This window comes from Oryctolagus cuniculus, chromosome 16, assembly GCF_051225735.1.
Source record: "Oryctolagus cuniculus isolate XC-2025 breed Fujian yellow rabbit chromosome 16, ASM5122573v1, whole genome shotgun sequence".
In the NCBI taxonomy this organism is placed as follows: domain Eukaryota; kingdom Metazoa; phylum Chordata; class Mammalia; order Lagomorpha; family Leporidae; genus Oryctolagus; species Oryctolagus cuniculus.
The window spans coordinates 61,245,648-61,270,630 of record NC_142882.1 but is presented as its reverse complement, the minus strand read 5'-3'; the positions used below and the strand labels follow the sequence as shown (position 1 = coordinate 61,270,630).

The following is a 24,983-nucleotide window of genomic DNA, read 5'->3' as shown; positions in this document are numbered from 1 at the left end:
GATAGACCTGGATATGGAAAGCTGGTGGTGTCGTTCCTGGTATTTCAAGGAGATACAAGAGGCTCTTCATGTAACAGGCCATAAAGTGAATAAAAGGAACAGGAGAATAATAAAAAGAATGGTCCAGGTGAATGTTTGGCCTAGCAATTCAGATGCCCACATGCTATACCAGAGTGCTTGAGTTCAAGTCCCAGTTCTACTCCTGATTCGAGCTTCCTGCTAGCATGTACTCTGGGAGGCAACAGGTGACAGCTCAAGTACTTGGGTCCTTGCCACCCGTAGAAGATGTAGATTGTGTTCCCAGCTCACAGCTCCTGACTAGGCCAGTCCTGACTGTTGTGAGCATTTGAGCAGTGAACCAGTAAATGGGAGCTAGCAATAGATAGATAGATAGATAGATAGATAGATAGATAGATAGATAGATAGACAGACAGACAGATAGACAGGCAGGCAGGCAGGCAGGCAGGCAGGCATAGATGTCTTTGCAAGGATACCTTGTGATGAGACTTAACCAATTAATTCTTCTATAAATACTCATTCCAAATTTCAAATTTCTAAATGCACCTGATCAGACAGACAGGAGAACACAACTGTTCAAAAGTAATTAGGGGCCGGTACTGTGGTGTAGCAGGTAAAGCCACTGCCTGCAATGCTGGCATCTCATATGGGTGCTGGTTCAACTGCTGTGGTCTATGAAAGCAGTAGAAGGCGGCCCAAATCCTTGGGCCCCTACACCCACGTGGGAGACTTGAGAGAAGTCCTGGTTCCTGGCTTCAGATCAGTCAAGCTGAGGGTATTGTGGCCATTTAGGGAGTGAACCAGCGGATGGAAGACCTCTCTCTCTCCTGTCTCTGCCTCTCAAATTAAAAAAAAAATTTTAAAAAAGCAATTATACAATTTCCCCTTCACCCTACCAGGAGGATAAATCGACAGTCATAGAACCATGGAAAATCATGACTAGGGAAGGCCCCCCCCATAATATCTTTAAGGAGGGCTATGCAAAACTGATGCTTATACTTCTTCAGTGGACTATTGCAAGGGATGGATGGGCCCCATCAGATAAACATTTATTTCTCTCCATCTTTGAAAGGAGAGGCAACGAGGATGGCTCTATCCCAGAAACTAACACGTTTTCTCCATGTAGTCATAATTTCTTGGCAAGGAGATGCACTATAGATCATAGTGTCTCCATTCTCCAGCTGATGTGAGGGTAACAGATATGTGTTCTTCATTCACTCTGGCACCATGGTGACATATGCTTCGGCTGAAAGCCCAAGGCTGAAATCTGGTATGAGTTTAAACTTGCTTAGACTTGTGAACTTTGGAGAGAGGAAGTATAATTCACTTTTTTATTGTGTTAATATCTCTCGCATAGATTTGGGGCTCTTTTCAGATGTTCACATCACTATTATCTCTCATTTGAAATATCTGATTGTTCTTCACTATGTAGAGTGAAAGGGAATTTCCAAGTTTCCAATGTCTACAAATGATCTCAAAATTATCCTGGTTGGTAGGGGAATAAATAGATGGAAAGAAATGACATGGGGCTTCATCATCAAATAGTTCAGGGTTTTGATTCTTCATAGCCCCTTGACTTAGGCAAGCTATTAAACTTCTCAAAATCTCAGTTTCTGCATCAAAAAAAGAAGTTAACACCTCCTGTGTTACAGGACAATTTTGAAAATTAACTTTAAAATACTGTATGTACCTGGCCCAAAATCCACATTCAGTACTAACAGCTATTATTATCATCAGTAATTCCTCTGTAAATAAATCATTTGCTGATATCTTTTCAATTGGATGTTTTCATATACATGTTCAAATATCATATGAGTTTCCTTTCCAACTATTTTCATTGTGAAAGAGGTGTTTCCCTGTGTAGAAAAAAAAATAACTTACAAGATGCTTGAGCTACAAATGAAGAAATGACCATAAGGAATCTTGTAAGCCATGAAAATAAGACATATATGGGAATTTAAATATAGGATTTGTCTTGATAAAAATACAGTACAGTTATTTCCAATCTTCTTAACATAAAGAAAATGAAGTACCTTATTGGTTTCAGGAATTTGCTCAAAATAATCAACTGTTATTAAAGATCATCTAGTAACTAACAAATAAACTTGGCTCATGAGTTTAATGCATGCCTTGAAGTTCTTGCCTAGCTGTTTCTACCAGTTTTCAATTAATATATCATGGAAATTTCCTAGTTTTTACTGAGCTCTCACACTAGAAGAAAAAAAAAAAACACCTTAAACCAGATCCCTCCCACCTTCCAACACCTCCTAAATATCCTACCCTTTCCTCCTCCTTTCATTATATGATGCTATTAAGGCTCTAGCAAGTAATAACAATAGATAGAATTAAAAAGGAGAGAACGATCCAACATGGGAAGGAGGCCACACAGCACACTCATAGAATGACACATGCCCTAAATAGCACTCTGACCTTAGAACAAGCCCTTAAAACATTAGGGCTGAAAAGCCCATGAGAGCATTTCAGGCATGGAAAGCCAAAACCCTGTGGCAAAAAATGATCCACACAAAGGATCTCTGTGAGTGAGATCCCAGTAGAAAGAAGGGGCCATCAAAGAAGGATGGACTTTTCTCTGAGGGAGGAGAGAACTTCCACATTGCTTATGGCCCTGTCTAAATGTTGATGGAGTTTGTAGAATCAAAAGGCTTCCACAGCCTTGGCAGCTCATCGCAAGAGCCTCAGGTTATCACTTTTGTCATAAATAAGAGTGTCAATTGTTAAATCAACAACGGGAGTCACTGTGCACTTACTCCCCATGTAGGATCTCTGTCCTTAATGTGTTGTACTACGTGAATTAACAGTAAAACTAGTCTTGAAACAGTACTTTATACTTTGTGTGTCTGTGTGGGGTGCATTCTGTTGAAATCTTCACTTAGTATATACTAAGCTGATCTTCTGCATACAAAGATAATTAAAAAATGAATCTTAATGAAGAATGGGATGGGAGAGAAAGTAGGAGGTGGGACGGTTTTGGGGCGGGAGAGCGGGTATGGGGGGAAAAACTGCTATATTCCAAAAGCTGTACCTATGAAATTTATATTTATTAAATAATGGCTTTCTTAAAAAAAAAAAAGGCTCTAGCAAGGTAACAATCAATGACCATGGTAGCAATTAATCCAGATTATCCTTGTAAAGAGATCATTTTAGTGGTTTTTCAAGAATCCAAAATTTGTTACTCAAACCAGTATTTGTACATTTATGAATTCAATCTAATGAGAATGACACTACAATAGAGCTTCCAATGGAAACCTTAGCCAACAGGTAACTCACAAATGCTCAGATTATTATAACATAAATGTCAAAATTCACAACTTCATTGTGTAGCCAAAGAACAAGCAGAGCACCAGCCACTCCTCTGAGCCAGTTGGAAGCCCCTCCTAGTGGCCAACTGCTATTCAGACTTCAAGAAAAGCCTTTTATTTCCCTCTTCAACTGACGGTTCAAAACCATGACCTTTCTGTTCTCAGGGTGATGGTATATCCACAATGCAAACAGGAACACTGCAGCGATTATACCAATATTTTTTGAAAACTCCTCTGAGGCTTTTGGCCCACACTAGTTAGATAAACTGCCCACATTGATCTAATCCACTCAATAATTGCTCAATTCTCCAATTCATTGCTCAGATGGAGCCAAATTTCTCCCCATGGACAGGCAAGATATAATGACAGCTTATTACTAAAATGCACCAAATCACACAAATTATCACAAGTGAGGCAGAGGCCGTGAAAGAGGGTTCAGGCATCACGAGTCCCATGTCCCCATATCAAAGGTGAAGCAGCAAAGTTGGGAATATGCTGCTGAGTCATCCCAGGCCCAGAGACATGAGGCCGTATCCCCCTCTGCTTCTTACTACAGGGAAGCATAGTCTGGGCTGGAGACACTGGAATGGGGAGAGGCTGGACAGTCCACCTACAAACTTGAGGGCACGGTCAACTCTGAGGACAGAGAATTATGCCGTCTTTTAAAAGTTCTGCCACAGCAAGTGGCCCAGGTCATTGGCCACTGCTTCCTGCTGCCAGGAGTTGTGGGAATCTTTGAAGCTTAAAGAACACTTTTTAAACAAGGCATCCCCAGGGAAGTCATACTCATTCCACTCGAAGCAATTTATAATGGTGCAATAGCAGCTGAGCATAAATCCATCTTCATCTCTGAGCTCATCCACAGTGATGTGCTTCTCTCTATTCCCTGTTGAATTGGTGAAGAGGAAATGTTTGGGAGGAAGGGGGTGGGAAGTGAGGGGATGACGACAGGAGCAGGGGAGAGACAGACAGTAGAGATAGGAAGGAAAATACAGTCAGCACTTAGGTGTTCATGAATTCAGCAATTATTATGAATAGCCATGAGCCAAGAACTTGAAGATCCAAAGTCACCATTTTAATCTTATCAGATGCAGTAAAAGAAAGTCATTACAAACTAAAACATCCAGTAATGAATTCATTGTTAATGTTCGGGCCATGACCCAGAGGTTGCTATAGGCAGATTTACCAACAGGTCTCTGGAATCATCATGAGTGTCCCTAAGGATGGTCCAGACTTCCAAGTGCAAGGTGAACAGACCCCCCGCCCCCAGGGATGGAGCCATGTGGAGGAGGAGAAAGAAGGAAAAAGAGAAAAAGTAGGCTTGGTAAAGGTCAGGAGATACTAAAGCTCTGCTTCTCAGAGGAATCCCCTGGGGATCTTGTAAAATGGCAGATTTCACTTCCATGGCCTGGCACAGAAACAGGGATCCTTCATTTCTAACAAGCACACAGGTGAGGCCCACACTGCTGGTGGGGATCCACACCTTGTCCAGCAAGGATGAAGAGGACCTGTGTGAGAGCAGAGAGAGAAAGAGAAAAAGGGCGATGATGAAGCCAGAGAAGTTGGCAGGGGCTCGGTTATCCCGGGCCATGCACAACACCTGAACGCGTCCAGTCCAGAGGGACAGGGGTTCCATGAGGAGCTCCACTGGCTTTGTTCTCTCCAAGCAACCTTGCTCGGAGTTTGGCTTTCCCTGGGAGACAGCGCTGTGCAATATCTCAAGTGTAAGCGAGAGCAAAGGTGTTTATGGACTTCAGGGCTTCTAAGAGCCAATAAAGCACAGCTCCTTCATCACAGACAGCCCATTAACAACCCATGTTTATTGGTAAAAATCCTCTGAACTTAATACGCCTTTGTCAGCAAAAGTAATTGATCTTGGCCGGTTAATTTGGCTGGTTTTGCAGACGAGGACTGCCTACAGCTCTGTGGGCTGTATTCCCTTCTTTAAGCAATTCCAGGAATGTGGAGCCCATGGGGATCTTCAAATGGTTTGGTTAAAAATAAATGACAGGAACATCTCTCCTTGGCACCTTGGTTTTAATCTTAGGAGCCTGACAATGGGTTTTACAGAACTGTCTATGTCAGACTGCCACCAGTCCTCTCCAGAAAATTTTTACCTAACAATGGCACACAAAGCTGTGTGCTTTCCAGTTAGGCAAGTAGTAAAAAGCCAAGCTTGAACTTAAAGAAAGCAACGGGCATTTGGCACAGCAGTTAAGTCACTATTTGGAATGTCCACATTCTATATTGGAGTGCCTGGTTTGAGCCCAGGCTACTCAGCTCCCAGTCCAGCTTCCTGCTAATGTATACCCTGGGAAGCAATAGGTGACAGCTCAAGCACTTTGGTTCCTGCCACCCACCTGAGAGACCTGGGTGGACTTCTAAGCTCCTGGCTCCGGCCCTAGTTTTTGCAGGCATTTGGAGAATGAACCAACAGATGGGAGATTTCTCTCTCCAGCATTCTCTCTCTCTCTCTCTCTCTCTCTTTCTCTCTTTCTCTCTTTCTTTCTCTCTCTCCCTGCCCTCCTCTAGATCTCCCTCTCTCTGCCTTTCAAATGCAATGAAAATATATAAATAAAAATTTTTTTAAAAGCAAGCAAATGTGTGCTTTAAACAGAGCTCATTATACTTCATAAATCATTCTTCTTAGGGAAGAATCATCTTTCCATTTTAAAATCAATGTAGTATATTATTCCCACCGAACGCAACCCATAAGGAACACACTCCAATATGACTCACACAACAACTACATGAAACAGCTAAGGGAACTCAAGTCATCACTTCCCTGTTCAGCGCCAGGGCTCTGGAGAAGTCATTCTCCTGGCGCTTTTGTTTACATAATGGGTAAGTGGAGACAACACAGCTTAATAAGTGCTAATGAAGCACTGCATTCGCTGTGTGAGTCATGATGATATTCACACCTAAAAATGTTAGACCCTCTGCTTCTGGAATGGGCGAGAGCAAAAGGTTGTGAAATCCTCTCCAGATCTTCAAACGTTAGCATGTTCTCAGCCGTCTGGAATGCCATATATACTGTCCCGACTAAAGTCAGGATGTAAAATCATGTGTGAGGCATTTGTTTCATTATCCAAGGCATCCATCTCAAGCAGATGAAGCCTTTTTCTGCTGGTCTGCCTCCCTGTCCCTATGTCACAAAAGCATGGCAGACAGCTTTGCACACATCTGGAAGGTGCAACCAAGGGGACTGGGACAAACGCACGAGCCGCACGGCATCTACAACGTTTACTCATGAGTAGGGAGCACCTCGGAGAGTTGACACATGCTTACCTCCCCAGGCACAGAGTGAGCTAACGATAGTGGGATATCCAACTGCAGATAGGTTCTCAGGCAAGAATGGGCTGCCTAGCACAAAAGGGCAGAGCGGTCCTAGTTTGAAGAGAAAACATTACTGTTTCTTAGCAGTGCCAAAGGAGAAGAGTGCTGACTTCGCTGAGCACCCATGGTGCTATGCATTGAGGATAGAAAGCTGACATTATGGGGGCTGGCACTATGGCGTCACAGGCTAAGCTACCGCCTGTTAAACTGGCATCCCATATGGGCACCAATTTGTGTCCCAGCTGCTCCTCTTCAGATCCAGCTCTCTGCTTATAGCCTGGGAAAGCCATAGAGGATGTCCCAAGTGCTTGGGTCCCTGCACCCTCATGGGAGACCTGGAGGAAACTCCTGGTTCCTGGTTTTCGATAGGCCCAGCTACAGCTGCTGCAGCCATTTGGGGAACAAACCAGCAGACGGAAGACCTTTCTCTCTCTCCTTCTCAAATAAATAAATAAAAATCTTAAAAAAAAAAAAAAAAGGTGACATCATAGGGTGCGTGTTCAGCACAGTGATTACAATGCCACTTTGCCATGTGGGATGCCTGCATTCCATATCTGAGTGCCTGTCTCGAGTCCCAGCTCTGCTTTCAATTCCTGCTTCCTGCTGACGTACACCCTGGGAGGCAGCAGACACTAGCTCAAGCAGTTGATTCCCTGCCACCCTCATGGGGAACTCCAATTGCGTTCCCGGCTCCTGGCTTCCGCCTGGCCCAGCCTTGACTGTTGTACGTGTCCCCGGAGTGAACCAGTGGATGGGAGATCTCTCTGTGTTTCTCTGCCTTTCAAATAAAAGGAAAATGGATCAACCAATACATACTTTTTTAAAAGAAAGATGAATATATGAAGTCATGGCACCTTCTGCAACTGAAACAGTGGACAGGATGGGGCAAGAGCTCACCTGGGAATTGTGGGTGTGGGTGTGGGTGTGGGATGCATGGGGGTGTGGGTGTGGGTGTGTGGGTTGTGGGTGGGTGTGTGGGGGGTATGTGGGGGAGTGTGGGTGTGGGGGGGCGTGGGGGGTAGTTGTGGGGGGTGTGGCTGTGTGAGGGGAGTGTGGGTGTGGGGGGGTGTGAGGGTATGGGTGTGGGTGTGGGCGTATGTGGGTGTGGGTGTGTGGGTGGGTGTGTGGGTGGGTGTGGGGGGGTGTGGTTGTATGTGGGGGGTATGGAGTGTTGGGGGTGGAGGTGTGTATGGAGGGAGGGAAAGGTGGCAACTAAGCAAGAGCAGAGACAGCTCAGGAGTACAAAGGAGAAAACAGTTCTGTCTGCAGGAATTTGGCGCTCATGGAGCTGCGGGGCTCATGGTCAACTTGGAAAGCTCATGCAGCACCTGCTGGACAAGGAGAAAGGAATTCCAGGCTAGGCAGCAACATGAGCAAAGGACTGCAGACAAAAAAGAGAACAGGGGGCCTGGGGAAGCTGGACGTCCAGGGTCAGACGGCTGTGTCCGCACATGAACATGGGAACGTGTATTTGTATGTGTGCACGTATGCGGGTACATCAAAAAGATCACAAATTTTGGTGTCCACAAGCTGACCTGGAACCAATCCCCAAAGAACATATAGTAAGGAGAACATACTACGTATTCTCTAAGTGCTTAAATGTGACTATACACATGCTCAAATGCTTAAATGTGTTTGCATCTCTCTATAGCAAGTGCACTTCAAAATGTGGAAAGAAGGGGGCTGGCGCAGTGGCACAGTAGGTTAATCCTCCACCTGCGGTGCCAGTATTCCATATGGGCGCCAGTTTGAGACCCGGCTGCTCCACTTCCAATCCAGCTCTCTGCTGTGGCCTGGGAAAGCAGTACAAGATGGCCAAAGTGCTTGGGCCCCTGCACCCGCATGGGAGACCAGAAAAAGCTCCTGGCTCCTGGCTTCGGATCAGGGCAGCTCCAACCATTGCAGCCACTTGGGGAGTGAACTAAAGAAAGGAAGACCTTTCTCTCTGTCCCTCCCTTTCACTGTCTGTAACTCTACCTCTCAAATAAATAAATAAATCTTTTTAAAAAATGTGGAATGAAAATGTTTTTATTTTGATACAAAAAGAATTTCAAATGCACGCAGAATTGTTTCATACTACTTATTTCCCATGAACTTTGTGAAGAGCCCTCCTCGAGTCCTGAAGTCCATTTTACCAAATCACATGAGGCTGTTCTACACCACCTTCTTCCATGAGGGGAATCTGCTGCCTACTACTCTGAGCTATGCTCCCCAGGCAAGTGTTGAACTCACGCCAGTTCTGGCTGAAGCCCTCTCACTGGGCGAGAGGACACTTCACTCCTCCAGGCGCCCTGCGCACCGAAGCCTCGCAGCCTGCCGCTGGGCAGTGCTGGCGAACGTCACACCGCACAGCTGCACAGCCACGTCTCGCTTTTGCAACGCTACATTCTCAAGCGAATGTCTCCCAGGTTGTCGCTCTCCACTCCAGGCCATTTGCTGCCAAGATAGTTCTCTTTTTTTAGTGCCCCACTTCAAAAGACAGCAAAGTGAAATACTAAAAACCAAGTTATTTTAATGACAACCTGCTAAGAAGAAAATGCGCCCCTCAAAGTGTTCTCTTTACATAGAGACCTGCACATATGACCGACCCCCTGCCCTACCCAAGTCCACAAACAAATGTCCCACCCTCAACAGGAACTCCATCTCCCTCTTGTTGATTCCACGAGCCTAAATCTGGTGTCGGGAATGTAATCAAAGCCATTAGCTTCAAGGGCTGAGCATGGAAACATGGGGAACTGGAGCAAACACAGGAAACTAGAACACAGTACCAGAGTATAGGAAAGGATATAGATGTTCTCTAGGTCTGAAGAGAATTCACCAAGCAGAGAAGCTTAGGCAGGTAACACTGTCTTTGGATTTCTATTTGTTAAACCAAAACTGAAAGCAGGATTTCCAGAGCCCTGAACTTAGCCCTCTGGTGTGTTTCATTCAGCACCCACTGTATCTCAATGCCTTCAGTGGGTGGACTGTGTGACCCCTACCTATGTAATCGCTAAGCCCATTTCCAGTTGCAGCATTCAGAAACTGTCACAGGTCAAACTGCAGGGAAACTCTCCATCCTCCTCTCCACCTTCTAAATTTCCTCCCCAAGGAGGCTCAGCTGCCTGACCTTGGCACACCTCTCCTGGAAGACAATTATGCAGAGGCACATTTAAAATTTCCCAAAGAAATATGCTTGTTTTTTCTCAGTCTGCTCCCAAAAGAATGAAATTAATAAAAAAAAAAATCAGAAAATGTTATAGCTTCCTATATAGAAGCAATAAAATTGAGAAAGGGGCAATATTAAATGACAAAGTCATTTACATAAGAATAGCATACAGCTACTTAGTCATAATTAGGAAAAACACAGAAGCTGAGTTGGAATATGCATGCTCATGTTCATTTTCTTTAGTAAATTATGCTTGTGTTTTTATAAACTATATGATGTATATTAGATTTGTATCATATTGCATTTGTCTTATATCAAGATATATAGATTCATATAAATTTGCTCCCTTTATTCCTTCCCTTTTTCCGCTCCCCAACACAAAACCCATCACCCTTGGGCATGTTTAATCTGGACTTGCTAGGCTGGGTGCACATGTGCTGTAGGAAGAGGGAAATATTTTAGAAAAGACAAATGCTGTGATTTATGATGATCCACATATGAGTCTGCTTTGGTGAAATTGGTAGGCTAGACTTCCCCCAGAATTCTTTTTCAAATTCTGAGATGCATTTTGAGGCACCAATGACCTGGAAAATGTATGTTCTTTATTACAAAAGACTTTTTAATATGGTTGTAATAACTCCCTACTGTAAATAACTTAGAGCAGCTGATTAAGACTAGATTTCCCACCACCACCCTACCACTACCATCACCAATGACTTACTCCAAGTTCAGAATCCAATAGCCAAAAAACTCTAAAACTGTAACAGGTTCCTTTTTCAATTCCTTGGCACGCTGAAGATGTCCTCAGTATATGGATTAAAAACAACAACACGTAGAAAGAGAGATGTCTGGCTTTCTCCTAGTACTCCCTACTCTGCCCTCAACCCACTGTGTAGGGGCAATTTCTTCTTGTCCCTTCCCCTCAACTGTCCCACTGAAGGTGCTGCAGCAAGCTGTGCTCAGTCTGATCCGCTCCCAGAACTCAACACCTGCCTGAGCAAGAAGCTCCTCTGCCCCAGGGAACAGAAAACCCATGGTCCTCCCAAAGAAGGGGGTGGCTGCGGGGAAACCAGCCTCTCTTCTTACTCTGTACTGTAGTGATTCTCCTCGCCGGGGGGGCGGGGCGGGCTGAGGCTTGCTCCCCAGGGGATACTGGGCAACCACTGCAGACACTGTTGGTTGTACAACAAGGGCAAAAACTGCTACTAAAATCCACTGGGTCAGGGCCAGGGATGCTGCTGAACACATTGCCTCACACAGCTTCCACAATACAGAATCGCACTGCCCAGAGTACCAGCAGCAACTGAGGTGGAGAGGCCTGCCTCGGGTAGAAGAGCTTTCCCTAGTCCCACCTTAGGAGAAACTCATGTTTTCATTGAGAGGAGAGGAGGGAGAGACTTAAAGAGCCAGGGGGGCACTAGGTGAGTGTAAGCAGTAAGGAATCCGAAGGATCTCCCTTACAGTCTGCACAGCAGGACTTACAACACAGGAACACTTGGTACATTTGCTTCCTTCCGGCTGAAATTCTTCGCCTTCTCGGTACTGCACACCCTCAAACACACAGCCTGGAAAGCAAAGAAAGTTTTAGAATTAGGGTCAGAAGCCTTCACTCAGCTGGACGGGATCTTTGTATGCACGGCTCATTCACCGCCTCCACAAACACCTGCACCCAGCACTGTTCTCTTTAACCAGGGCAGGGGACTGCTGCATGGTAAAATCCACGGGCAGAGTTTCAGGTAGCAAGATGAGTAAGTTCTACAGATCTGCTGTACAGCACTGCACCTACACAAGGGGCCTTCAAAATGTTCATGGAAAATGCATATTATGCAAAAACTATGCATTGATTTTTGATTTCTTTTCAAAATAAACTTATATTTAAATTCAATTTTCCATGAAGTTTTAGAAAGATTGGCATGGGATCAGAAACCCCAAAGAAGTCAGGAAACAAAGTAAGACAGCAGAACCCATTCAGCTAAAAGGGAATCCACGCACCATGTGAGCTACGCAGAAAGTCAAGGAGCTATATCATGATCGTGCTGACCGTGGCCTGGAGAATCAAGCCCCAGGGGCAAGAAGAAGCAAAAGGCAGCCACCGGAGGGAGGCCAAGGACAACCTGAAGGATGCTCAGGACCACCACTGATCAGTTCTCAGGAATGGTACAGCCTCTACCCGGCCCATGAATCTCCAATCTCATTCCCTCTCCTCAGTGGTCCTACAAAGTGGGGACTCGTCACTTTTTTTTCCACAGATGAGGAAAACACGGTTCAGAGAGAGAAAACAATTCACCCAGCTCCCAGAGCTGGGATTCAAACTGGCTTCAGACCCGCCCACTACACCATGCAAAGGGCAGACACAATGGCAAGGAGGGACGGAGGCAGGGCAGGAAATGCCACGGGAGTGTTCAGCCTCACATTGCCTATGTTACAAGGGCTGTGGCCCCCACCACGTCTGCTAATAATAGGACCAAAAGCCAGGAAATGCTTCCCATTCAGTAAGGTGCTCAGACCACCACCATGCCCTAGAGCAGACATAAATAGCTCAAAGCATTGGCTGGCCAGGGACCCCACGTCACTCACCCCAAGCAAGGACAATCAGCTAATAGCAAAGCCTCTTTCCTCAGGACTGCCCCCACAAGACATGTGACCAGACTAGCTGAGGTCACTTTGCACATAGTAGACAGTGCCAGAAATAGCTACCAGAGGGCAAAAGTCAGCAAAGTGGCTTTTTGGGAAGGACTGAGAATACATGTTTAAGGACTTCCAACTAAAGCTGTCAGCACATCCCACCAAACTCTTGGAGCTGCAGGTTCTTGACAAGGGAAAATGAGCATTACCCCTGACCTGGCCACTGGCTCTGTTCATCACAAAGTTAGATGTGGAGTCCTTCGTTCAGCTGAAAAACACGCAAAGGCCACTGAGTCTGAAGTTGAACAGAGGTTTCTTAAAAATATCCCAGGAATAACATGTTGGCAATACCCACACCCACAGCTAACAATCAACCGCCTCCTTGCTCTTCCCAGGGATGTGGAAAGAGTTGGTAAGCCTGGGTCCCTCCCAGTGGCTGGATCCCAGCGATGTTCCTAATAACAGATGCCCAGTCACTTCTCTCACTTCCAACAGAGTGTCTTCCAGTCCTTCATGTTTGTTTGCACCTCTGACTCTGACATATAGGTCATCAGGCAGATTAACCACAACAATCTACATGAACAACTCAAATAAAGGAATTTAACAAAAATTCTATTCCAAGTGTCCCCACACAAGTCCCCATCATTAAGCAAAGAGTCAGACAAAAATGAAGAAGCAGACAAGCAGGAATCCCTGCAATCTGTCTCAGGAAGAAGCTGACCACAAACTGTAGATGTTTGTCATTATGAAGAATGCCATTCCCTGATCAATGACAGATGTCAGTCCTTCTGAATCGCCAAGGAGAATACCCCAAGGCTTCCTTTGCTGTCCCCACCTACACATGGCTAAGGCCACCCTCCCAAGATAGAGGACAACATGCAGGGTCTTCAAGAAGCTCAGGGCGAGAGCATAATATGAAAAAACTATGCATGGGTATCAAAAACAATTGGCACCAAAATAAACTTAATCTTTTAATTCTATTTTTCCACATGCTTTTTTGAGTACTGTAGTGCTTTCTGAAGGAAATTCCTTCTGAATCTTACAACTTGCATCCCAAACCTTGGCCTTTGGAATCACAGAGAGGGAGCAAAGTTGATTCCTGGCCCCAAAACTGAAGGCGCAAACCTGCTCAGATGTCAGGGGTCTCATGTTTGACACCGGCATGCTAGCTTTTAAAGAAAATCTGCCTCCCAGGGCACTTGACCTAAGCAGTACGATTCTCTTGCTGTGTGAAGGGGCAAGGAAAGAGAAGAGGCTGGGGGCCAGCTGCCCCTCTGGCCCTCTCGCACTTGTGAGCCCTGGGCAAGCATCAGTTTTCACTGCGTCTGACTTTTTCCTGTGTGAACAGGGTAAATTACCTGGCCCTCTCTGTATGATCACGAGGACTTAGCTCTGCAGTCTGTGCAGTCATGGAGCTCAGGCCTCTCCTTCCCAAGAACTTGACCAGAAACCCACAGATTCAGAGGCAGCCTAAAAATATGACTATCTCCCAAGTGTCAGTATGTGCCCTGCTCGGAGAGATGCTGAATTTCCAGGGCTTCCCTTCATTACTGTTGCTCCTTTAGAGTTGTGAATGGGGGGCTGGGGCTCTATGTGATTGCCTATCCATAAAGCAATGGTCTACTCAACACAACTGAATTCATATTGAAGAGCTATGATAATTTGTAAATCTACATAATATGCAAAATTTGCTCTGTTAGCCATCTCAAGCCTGGCTGTGTATAGGAATTATCTGGGAGGTATGGGTCCCACTCGCTGAGATTCTAATAGAATTAATCTGGGATGCAGCCAGATGGTCTGAGCATTACTGCTTCGTCTGTAAAGCTTCCCAGGTGATTCTAATGTGCAGCACAGAGACCCACAGATCCAACTTAACAAAGATCCTGTGGGCATCTAAGGATATGAGTACGTGACACAAAACATTCAGTGTGTTCAGAGGGAAAAAGTACTCAAGCCAACACTATTTGACAGATACATAATAATTAGAGTACAGAGAGAATTCCTTTCTATTCTACCAATTGTTGGCTTGCGCGTGAACATGTTCAACAATACAAGCTTTTTAGAAACCTGTGTGGCTGGCGCCGCAGCTCGCTAGGCTAATCCTCTGCCTGCGGTGCCGGCACACCGGGTTCTAGTCCCGGTTGGGGCTCCGGATTCTGTCCCAGTTGCCCCTCTTCCAGGCCAGCTCTCTGCTGTGGCCAGGGAGTGCAGTGGAGGATGGCCCAAGTGCTTGGGCCCTGCACCCCATGGGAGACCAGGAGAAGCACCTGGCTTCTGGCTTCGGATCAGCGCGGTGCGCCAGCCGCAGCGCAGCGGCCATTGGAGGGTGAACCAATGGCAAAAAGGAAGACCTTTCTCTCTGTCTCTCTCTCTCACTGTCCACTCTGCCTGTCAAAAAAAAAAAAAAAAAAAAAGAAAGAAAAGAAAAAAAAAAAGAAACCTGTGTGAAAAAGAAGCTACAGGCAGGTGTTTGGTGTAACAGTTAGGACGTCACTTGGGACACCTGCTTCCCACATCAGCTCTGTTTGGATTCCAGCTTCCTGCCAATGTACACCCTTGGAGGCAGCAGGTGACAGCTCAAGTAGTTGGGTCCCTGCCACCCACATGCGAGACACAGATTGGGTCCTGGGCTTCTGGACTTGATCTGACCCAGCCCCAGCTTCTGTAGGAATTTGGGGAGTGAATCAGTAGATGGAAGAGGGGTGTGGGGGGAGGGAGGATGTACACATTTGTACCTTCAAATCAATTAAAGCCATTTTTTAAAAAGAAGCTGAATAAAGTCTACCTGGAGAACACTGAAAGTTAGGAATAGTGGAAACTGGTTGTCCTCATCATTCAAGATGAGAAAAGACTACTATAGAGGCCCCCCCGTAGAGGCCAGCAGAGCAGGGATTCAGATCTGCCAAGTGCCCTACTACAGTGCCTTAGTCATTTCTCAAGAAGGAGCAAAGAAACGAAGGCCCTTTGGAGATGCACATCAAGGGCAGGAAGAAGTAGCCATAGCCCCAGCTCCATGAGCAAAGTGCTCATAGACGCCCACAAAACAGAAGGCCTAGGAGACAATCACCTGGTAGCTTGAGAGATCTGAGAAAACCTCTCTCATAACAAAAATCCCCAGGTTTGTACAGACGGGCAAGAAAAGGTGCAGGATGCCGTGGCCATCCTCTACAGAGAAGGAGGAGGAAACATTCCAGGCACTGGATCCCTGCTGTCAGCTGGGCAGCAGGGCCCTCTGGAAAAGCCAGTGGGTCCAACTTGTTGAACCACACCAACAACAGAGAGGAGCACAACCACGGGCTAAACGCACTCAGGGACACAGCACTCAGCTTGCAGAAAACATCTGGTCACCTCATCACCACGGTGAGCTCTGGCCAAGGTATTGCAATATGAAGCAGTAAAAAGACATTTCTGGAAGCAAGCGAAAGCCACAGCCTTTCCTTCCAAAATAAGCGCCACCTGTGGCCCTGTGGAGTGGAAAGCTGGTCTCCGGAGCCCGAGAAGCCCCCATGCCAAGACCTACAGCACGTCGCATTCACGCCGGCCCAGGCACTTCTATGCAAAGCAGTCTGCTCTCTAAACCCATTAGGATACACATGTGAAGCGAGGAAAATTCCACTCAGGAAGGGGAGAGTCACGCATTCTTGAGAGAACACAGACATCGAACAGTATCGGGCAGCACGTGCGGCAGGCCCGCAGCCCTGTCTGCTGAGGTTACCTGGGCATGTGGGGCAGCAGGCTCCCAGGTGCTCCACAGGGTTCTTACAGTGAACGACACAGCGCACCTCCGACTCTGTGACAACGCCCTCCTGGAAAACAGAACTGCACGGTCAGTCGGCCCGGAACTCCCATGGAGGAGTTATGAAGGTTGGAAAGTAACTGAGGTACCACAAGAGTCTAAATCCCCAAAAAGTGCAAAGTGGGGCTGAGTGTCAGGGCCCAGAGGCGCGCAGGGCAAATGGAGTGGGGAGCTAGCTCAACACCCCCAGCACGTTAGAACCCAAGGTGCAAGTCCCATTCCCTGTTCACTGCCTGTCCTTGATCTTTCTCTCTGGCCCTACTTTGTCTCTTTCAAATCCCATTTCTGAGACCTCCCTGCTGTGCATCCTCGGCTGACAGGGTCGGGCTGCTGACTTACAGTTATTTTCCGTTTACAACGCTCACTACATTTCTATCGCTGTGACGACATTTCCAGTCATGCATTAGGCCCCCAGACCACCATGTGACCCTCCTTATTTCCAGACAGTCCTAGAAAGAACTACGCCACCTCTACAACATTAGAAATGTCTCTCTCTCTCCCCTAGAGCCTGGGTCTCAAGTTGCTGATGTTTTTCAAGCACCAAGGAAAAAAAATGAGAAAATTTTAAGTTCATATCACACATATGAAAATATAGACATTTAGGTCATAATGAAATAAAGTAAATTATTTCTGAAGTGACCTTGAGACTGCAATATCACTTCATGTCAACTAAAACATTTCTAAAATTAATATGCCCTCCCATAGAGAGCTTCTGTTTAATTAAAACAGTATCTTTATTCAAAGGCAGCAACACTTCATCCCTGCTTCCTCTGTGCAGCCTGAGGATCTTCAGGACCTCTGCTGTGTAACAATGGTAAATTCTACTCCAAAGAGCAGGAGGCTGTCACATTTGACAGAGACTGTAGCTACAACCTTTAGAGCTGAGATTTCACTGCTTAAGAGGCAGAGTACAGGTGCCAGCACTGTGGCATAGCAGGTAAAGCCACCACCACTGGTATCCCATATGGGCGCTGGTTTGAGTCCCAGCTGCTCCCTGCTAATGCACCTGGGAAGCAGCAGAAGATGGCCCAAATCACTGGGGCCCTGCACCCTTATAGGAGACCCAGAAGAAGCTCCTGGCCTCTGGCTTTAGTCCAGCCCAGCTCCAGCCATTTGGGGGGGTGAACCATCAGATGGAAGACTTTCTCTCTTTTTCTCTCTTTCAAATAAGTAAATCTTTTTTAAAGGGGGTGGGGGGACGGGGACAGGGTATATGTGGGCAGGGAAGACTATAGAACCAATGTGGGCATTTGTGTTATTAAAACAACTCTCCTCTCTAGGCTGGCACTGTAGCATACTGGGTAAAGCTGCCACCTGCAGTGCTGGCATCCCATACGGGCACAGGTTCTATTCCCAGCTGCTCCACTTCCAATCCTGCTGGTGGTCTGGGAAAGCAACAGAGGATGGCCCAAGTCCTTGGGCTCCCCTGCCCACGTGGGAGACCTAGAGGAAAATCCTGGCTCCTGGCTTCAGTCTGGCCCACCCCCGGCCATTGCAGCCATTTGGGGAGTTAAGCATGAGATGAAAGATCTCTCTCTCTCTTCTGTCTCTCTGAAACTCTGCTACTCAAATAAATGAATATTTTAAAACAAAATTTAAAAACTCTCCTCTTTTTGTACCTTTTTGTAAAAATTCAACAATTTTACATTATTTATATCTGTTCTACCTACTATAAATTTTCACAAATAACTTAGATTTACTTCATAAATAAGCTGAATGTTTAATAACTGAAGGTCTCGTAAACAAACACATCTATTGTGGGCATAAATAAAGCAAATGATTACATAAAATTGAGAATTCAATAAATTGTCAGTATGATAGAGATAAGATCAGAGAAAACAACCATTATTACATTAACCTTTCAATCTCTTTTCAACACAAATCCTTGCAGGGTGAAATGGAGTGAGGAATAAAATGGTTTATCAGTACCTTCACTACAGACAAGAATTTTTTTTAAGATTTATTTATTTATTTGAAAGTCAGAGTTACAGAGAGAGGAGAGGCAGAGAGCGAGTCCTTCCACCCAATGGTTCACGCCCCAGTTGGCCCCAACGGCCGGAGCTGCACCAATCCAAAGCCAGGAACCAGGAGCTTCTTCCGGGTCTCCCACATGGGTGCAGGGGCCCAAGGACTTGGGCCATCTTCTACTGCTTTCCCAGGCCATAGCAGAGAGCTGGCTCGGAAGTGGAGCAGCCAAGACTAGAACCTGTGCCCATATGGGATGCCAACACTTCAGGCCAGGGTGTTAACCCGCTGCACCACAGCGCTGGCTCCCAGATAAGAATTTTTAAGTTAAGTCAAAATTAGATGAGTATTATTGTTTTTCAACAGAGTATTTCTATAGATAAGGAGTTTGGGAGCCGGCGCTATAGCATAGCGGGTAAAGCCGCTGCCTGCAGTGCTGGCATCCCATGTGGGCACCAGTTTGAGTCCCGACTGCTCCACTTCTGAGCCAGCTCTCTGCTATGGCCTGGGAAAGCAGTAGAAGATGGCCCAAGTCCTTGGGCCCCTGCACCCATGTGGGAAACCCAGAAGAAGCTCCTGGTTCCTGGCTTCAGATCAGCGCTGCTCCGGCCATTGTGGCCAACTGGGGAGTGAACCAATGGATGGAAGACTCACTCTCTCTCTCTCTCTCTCTCTCTCTCTGTGTGTGTGTGTGTGTGTATGTATGTAACTCTTTCAAATACATGAATAAATCTTAAAAAAAAAAAAAAAAAAGAAAGAAAAGAAGAGAAAAGGAGTTTGAAAACTCAGGTTCTTCGCATCCCTTTGGTTTACCTTGCTGTTTAATACCTGCAGCAATTAGAGCCATGTGGAATGGCTACTCTCTTTGGAGTTCAGCAAGGATCAGCTACAACTGGCTCCTCGGCTGCTGAACAAGAGGTTCCCAAATTTGCCAGGTTGAAATCTTTGAGGTTACAGTATACTAATTGCTTCAATTTTAATACAGTTTATGGATTGGCCCCAGTTCAAAATCTTTCTAAATCAAAGAAGGAAAACATATATCATCTAACAATACCTCTTTTCTGTTAACAGGCATTCGTGTTTTGCTCAAAGATGATTTCACAGGAAGACACAAATTTTCCCCAAGGACATATACAGCTTCCTGGAGTCTTTCCAGGCACAATTTAACAATGGTGGACGGTTCCGCTGTGTGTTTCTGGAAGTAAGTCCTATACAGTTTCTTTCCTATACCTGTACTGTTATGGTGAACATCACAATTAAAGCACGCAAGGATACAGTTGGGTTTGTGTTTGTTTCTCATTTTTGTTTCATGTTTTGGTGGGATGTTATTCTGTGCTGTCTGAAGGGGCTGCTCAGAATTCTATGGAATACTTTTTACTGGAAAATAAAATAGCTGGACTTTACCTGGCACTGGCGCAGGACGCAGGGCTCAGCCGGGCTCTGCCATTTGAAGGAGCTGTTATAGGTATTTCTTTCATAGGTGCAACCTACATGGGAAACACAGAAGAAGGAAGAAAAGTAAAGAATAAATGTGGGTTTCCTTCACCTTTAGAGAGCAAGAAGTTACCTTTAAAAAAAAAAAAAGTTTATTTATGTATTTGAGAGGCAGAGTTACAGAGAGAGAGGGAGAGAGTATGCCTTCCATTCGCTGGTCCACTCCCCAAACAGCCACAACAGCCAGAGCTGAGCCAATCCAAAGCCAGGAGCGTCTTCCAGATCTCCCACGTGGATGCAGGGGCCCAACCACTTGGGCCATCTTCTTCTGCTTTCCTAGGCCATAGCAGAGGGCTGGATCAGAAGTGGAGCAGCTGGGACTAGAACTGGCATCGATATGGGATGCCAGCACTGCAGGTGGTGGCATTACCTGCTACACAACAGTGCTGGCATCATGTCTTTTTTTTAAGATTTATTTATTTATTTACTTGAGGGACAGAGTTACAAACAGAGAGAAGGAGAGACAAATAGAGAGATCTTCCATCCATTGGTTCACTGCCCAAATGGCTGCAATGTCAAGAGCTTGACCAATCTAAAGGCAGGAGCTTCTTCCGGGTCTCTCACATGCATGCAGGGGCCCAAGGACTTAGGCCATCTTCCAGTGCTTTCCCAAGCTATTGGCAGGGAGCTGGATCAGAAGCAGAGTAGCCAGGACTTGAACCAGTGCCCATATGGGATGCCGGCACTGCAGGAGGATGCTTGACCTAGTATGCCACAGTGCCAGCCCCATAAGTTATGTTTTCTAAGCCAAGTCCAGCAGTTGGAGGAACCGTCATACTCACTGAGTGCTTTTCTCGAAAATACAACTAAACCTTCTAAGTATGCACTTGGCATTCACTGAGATTACTTCTTTGACTATTGAGAAAATTAACTTCATAGACTATATTTTCAAATGGCAAGTCACAGATTGATGAACTCTCTTGGCCAAAACACATAACCTCATGACTTTATGCTCAGTGCAGTATAAAGAGTAAGAAAGCTAAAAAACATCACCACGAAGGCCGGCGCCGTGGCTCACTAGGCTAATCCTCCGCCTTGCGGCGCCGGCACACCGGGTTCTAGTCCCGGTCGGGGTGCCGGATTCTGTCCCAGTTGCCCCTCTTCCAGGCCAGCTCTCTGCTGTGGCCCGCGAGTGCAGTGGAGGATGGCCCAGGTGCTTGGGCCCTGCACCCCATGGGAGACCAGGAAAAGCACCTGGCTCCTGGCTCCTGCCATCGGATCAGCGCGGTGCGCCGGCCGCAGCGTGCTGGCCGCGGCGGCCATTGGAGGGTGAACCAACGGCAAAGGAAGACCTTTCTCTCTGTCTCTCTCTCTCACTGTCCACTCTGCCTGTCAAAAAAAAAAAAAAATCACCACGAAATGGGATCTTACGTGAGACCAGGCTAACTCAAGAATGCTGGAGACTGAGAAATCTAAAACATGGTAGGAAATACAATTAGAGAACTGAAATACAGAAGAAATTGATTGCAAATTTCTATAACCATTTAAGACTCTTAAAGAAATACTTTCTTCACTGGAAAAAAAACCTTAGGACTATCAATTCATATTTCACTTTTAGGTAATAAATTAGATTAAGCATACCTGAAAATACCAATGTAGAGATTACCACATGTTAATTCACTGGCCAAAACAGAAATCATATGAATTCATTGATCGAAACAGATGTCAAAGGTCAGAGACCCTCCTAAGAGGGAACAAGCCAATCGGCTTAGATTCCTATAGACAGCTACGACAACAGAAATGTGAAGACCACAGTGTCAATCCTAACTTGGTTTATACATTTTACACCCTCAACTCTGTGGGCTACACTTTCTGGAGAACACACTCAGCTATGCCTGTACTCAACATATTCTTACTAATGATAGTCTGGATTGCTGCAACTAACAAGTACAAAAGCAGCAACAAGCACATGGGAAAACGTAAAAATAAAAGGGCCTGAAACAGAAAACTGTTTTAATGACTGACTTCTGGCAAACTAATCAATATCAATTCATGTCAGTTTTTCTATCCAAGACATGAAAAGATCCCCCTCCTTCTATGAGTATTTTAGATACTGCTATGGTTTAAAAAAGAAAAAAAAAAAGTCTCTTGGGGCCAGTGCTGTGGCATAGTGGGTAAAGCTGCCACCTACAGTGCTGGCATTCTACGTGGGTGCCAGTTCAAGTCCAGGCTGTTCCACTTCCAATCTAGCTCTCTGCCATGAGCTGGGAAAGCAGAAGAGGGCCCAAGTCCTTCAGCCCCTGCACACATGTGAGAGACCCAGAAGAAGCTCCTGGCTCCTGGCTTCAGCACAGCTCCGGCCATTACAGCCATCTGGAGAGTGAACCATTAGATGGAAGATTTTCCTTCCTCCCACTGTAACTCTGCCTTTCAAGTAAATAAATAAACCTTTAAAAAAAAAAGTTTCTTAATGGGCAAGGGAGTAGGAGATGGGATGGTTTGTGGGTGGGAAGGTGGTTATTGGGGGAAGAACCGCTATAATCCAAAAGTTGTACTTTTTAAATTTATATTTATTAAATAAAAATGTTTTCTATAAAAAAAAAAAACAACTAGAAACAGACTTGCCATATGATTCGGCAATCCTATCACTGGGTATATACCCAAAAGACTTGAACACAATGAATCACAATATACCTGCACCACCATGTTTATAGCAGCACTGTTCATAATCACTAGAATTGCCATCAACCGAGGTGCCTATCATCAGATGAGTGGATAAAGAAAATGTTGTACATATATACAATGGAATATTATTCTACCATTTGCAGCAAAATGGATGCAACTGGAGGACATCGTATTTGTCAAATAAGCCAGGCCCAGAAAGACAAATACTGCATTTTCTCCCTTATATGTGGGGGCTAAAATTTAAAAAACAAACATGTTTAAAATTTAAAAAACAAAAACAGTATTGCTGCAAATACAGTTTTGTGAAACTGTTTTCTATCTTTGTCAAACCAATGGTTAAGAATGTTATACTACTATAGTTTTAATGACCTGTGATTACTTTAAAATTTACTGTATATGGGTGAAATGGTCATTTTTTCCATTCAATTATTGTTTAAAGCCGTTGTCTATATTCTAAACTAAACTAGGGTCTTTTTTCTTTTTACTTGTTAAACTTCTTATTTGGTGAAGTATGATGCCTTTTTACTATAATGTAAATTTAAAATATGTTATCTCAAAAACTACAAAATTACAGGGAGAAGAAGGAGGGTGGAAAGGAGAGAGGAAGAAGAGGGAGGAAAAGGAATATCATTATATTCTTAGAATTTTATCTACAAAGCACATTGAATCTGTTAAAAACTAATTAAAAATTAAAATAAAAATTACAAGAAATACATTTTTAAAAAGTCTCTTAATACAAACAAGCAGAATAATAAAGGAGTTAGGAAAATCTCGATAGATGTTTCCACAAACTGGGAACTATGATCCGAATTCCCAAAGAATTGTGAATGATTGAAAAAGAGCTCAGTGATACTCGGCTCTCTAGTCCCTACAAATCAAATTACTGAAGTACACAGCTGACTGGAAACATGTTAGGGCAATGCTTTCACTATATATTTTTTAATTTCCTTTGCATGAAGTGTTACAGAGATAAAATGTTCAACCATAGGAACCCTTCACACACTACAAATACTTAAGCCAAACCGAGAATAAATACAGTAAATTTTCAACAATGCAAACCAATATAAAACAATTCGGGCTAACATAAATCTTAGTGAACAAACACACTTACAATAGATGTACCATGTGCATGTCTGGTCCACTAACACAGACTCACTCAGATAATAAATAACTTGCTCCGAGAGATGGAGGCGGGGAAATCAGAGAAGCAAATCCAATTCATGTTAAGTCCAAGTAAATATGAAACGCCTGCCAAGCCTGCCAGTAGAGTTTCCGAATATGTTATATATTTTCATCATGTGGATTAAAAAACTGAAAGAAAGGGTGTTTTTTGCTACTATTAGGGCAGGCAAAGATTTTGCTTTTTTTACTTTGGGAGGAGGAAGTGTTCTACAAAACCCACATTGGCGAGGCCAAGAGACCGCGCCTAAGCAATGCCATGTCATGTGCAAAGGGCTCCCAGGAGAAGTACGGGGATCTCTGGGTTATTCCAGTCTAGATGAGAAAATAGTTACTGGAACAAGCAGTCCACAGTGCAGGGAACCCAACAGTGCTTCCTGCTCCAAATAACTCTACATTGGAAGGCTTGTTCCTCCACCATTTTTTAATATGCAAAGAAAGACTGGGTAATAATATTGGAAAATCAGACCAAGGTCAGATTGTGAAGTGTTTCATTGCCTAACTCTCTTGTTTACAGTGTGTCAGATCACCCTTGAGTCCAGAGAACAGATTTTCTCACATGATGGATGAATCTGAATGACTGAATAGACTCAAAAACATCTGTGGAAATCTCTTTAGCAAAAATAATCCGTGCCTTTTCTTTCTCCACCTCCCATCACTGGCATGGAGACATCACTATATCGACCATTAGTGTAATTTCATACATAACGGATTCTTGGGACAAGGTAATCAATGTCCATTTGATTCATTTTCTAACATAAACATGCTATTCTAACACGAGACTGTGAAGCTATGTGCAGAATCGGACATAAACACAGTCAAGGAGAACCTTGTAAGTATTCCAGAAATGAATGACCTCCTACTTTTTGGGAAGGCAAACTTCATAATTAACTCAGTTTGCCACCAGCTTTATGCTGTCTGCTTTTTCTGTTGATGTCTTTCTAATCCAATGTGGACTGTTACTTTTATAAAATATGCTAAATGACTTCCCAGAGGAATGAGCGATCTAGCAGTTAAAATATCAGTTGAGGGGGCTGACACTGTGGCAAAGCAGGTTAACACCCTGGCCTGCAGTGCCGGCATCCCATATGGGCACCAGTTCAAGACCCGGCTGCTCCACTTCTGATCCAGCTTTCTGCTATGGCCTGGGAAGGCAGTGGAAGATGGCCCAAGTCCTTGGGCCCCTGTACCCACCTGGAAGACCTGGAGGAAGCTCCTGACTCCTGGCTTCAGATCGGCAAAGCTCCAGCCATTGCAGCCAATTGGGGACTGAACCACAGGATGGAAAACCTCTCTCTCTCTCTCTCTCTGCCTCTTCTCTCTCTGTGTAACTCTTTCAAATAAATAAATAAATCTTTAAAAAAAAAAAACTTTAAAAAAACATCAGTTGAGATGCTCACATCCCATATCAGAAAGCCTGGATTCAAGTCTGTGCTCTACTCCTGATTCCATTTCCCTGTTAATGTGCACACTGGGA

At 44.9% G+C, this 24,983-nt stretch overlaps 1 protein-coding gene across 5 annotated transcripts in view; it reads right to left on the bottom strand.

The window, feature by feature from the left end:
- BMPER (BMP binding endothelial regulator) overlaps nucleotides 1-24,983 on the bottom strand; it is a 279,909-nt gene that overhangs the window by 197,420 nt on the left and 57,506 nt on the right. For all 5 annotated transcript variants that reach the window (XR_016222615.1, XM_002713750.6, XM_051853278.3 and 2 more), the window contains exons 4-6: nucleotides 19,613-19,695; nucleotides 16,163-16,253; nucleotides 11,305-11,387 (exon numbers count right to left, since the gene is read on the bottom strand). Coding sequence is in view for 4 of the 5 variants with exons in the window: in XM_002713750.6 (XP_002713796.2) it covers nucleotides 11,305-11,387; nucleotides 16,163-16,253; nucleotides 19,613-19,695 (257 nt within the window). In the remaining variant the exon portion in view is untranslated. The remainder of the gene's footprint in view (nucleotides 1-11,304; nucleotides 11,388-16,162; nucleotides 16,254-19,612; nucleotides 19,696-24,983) is intronic.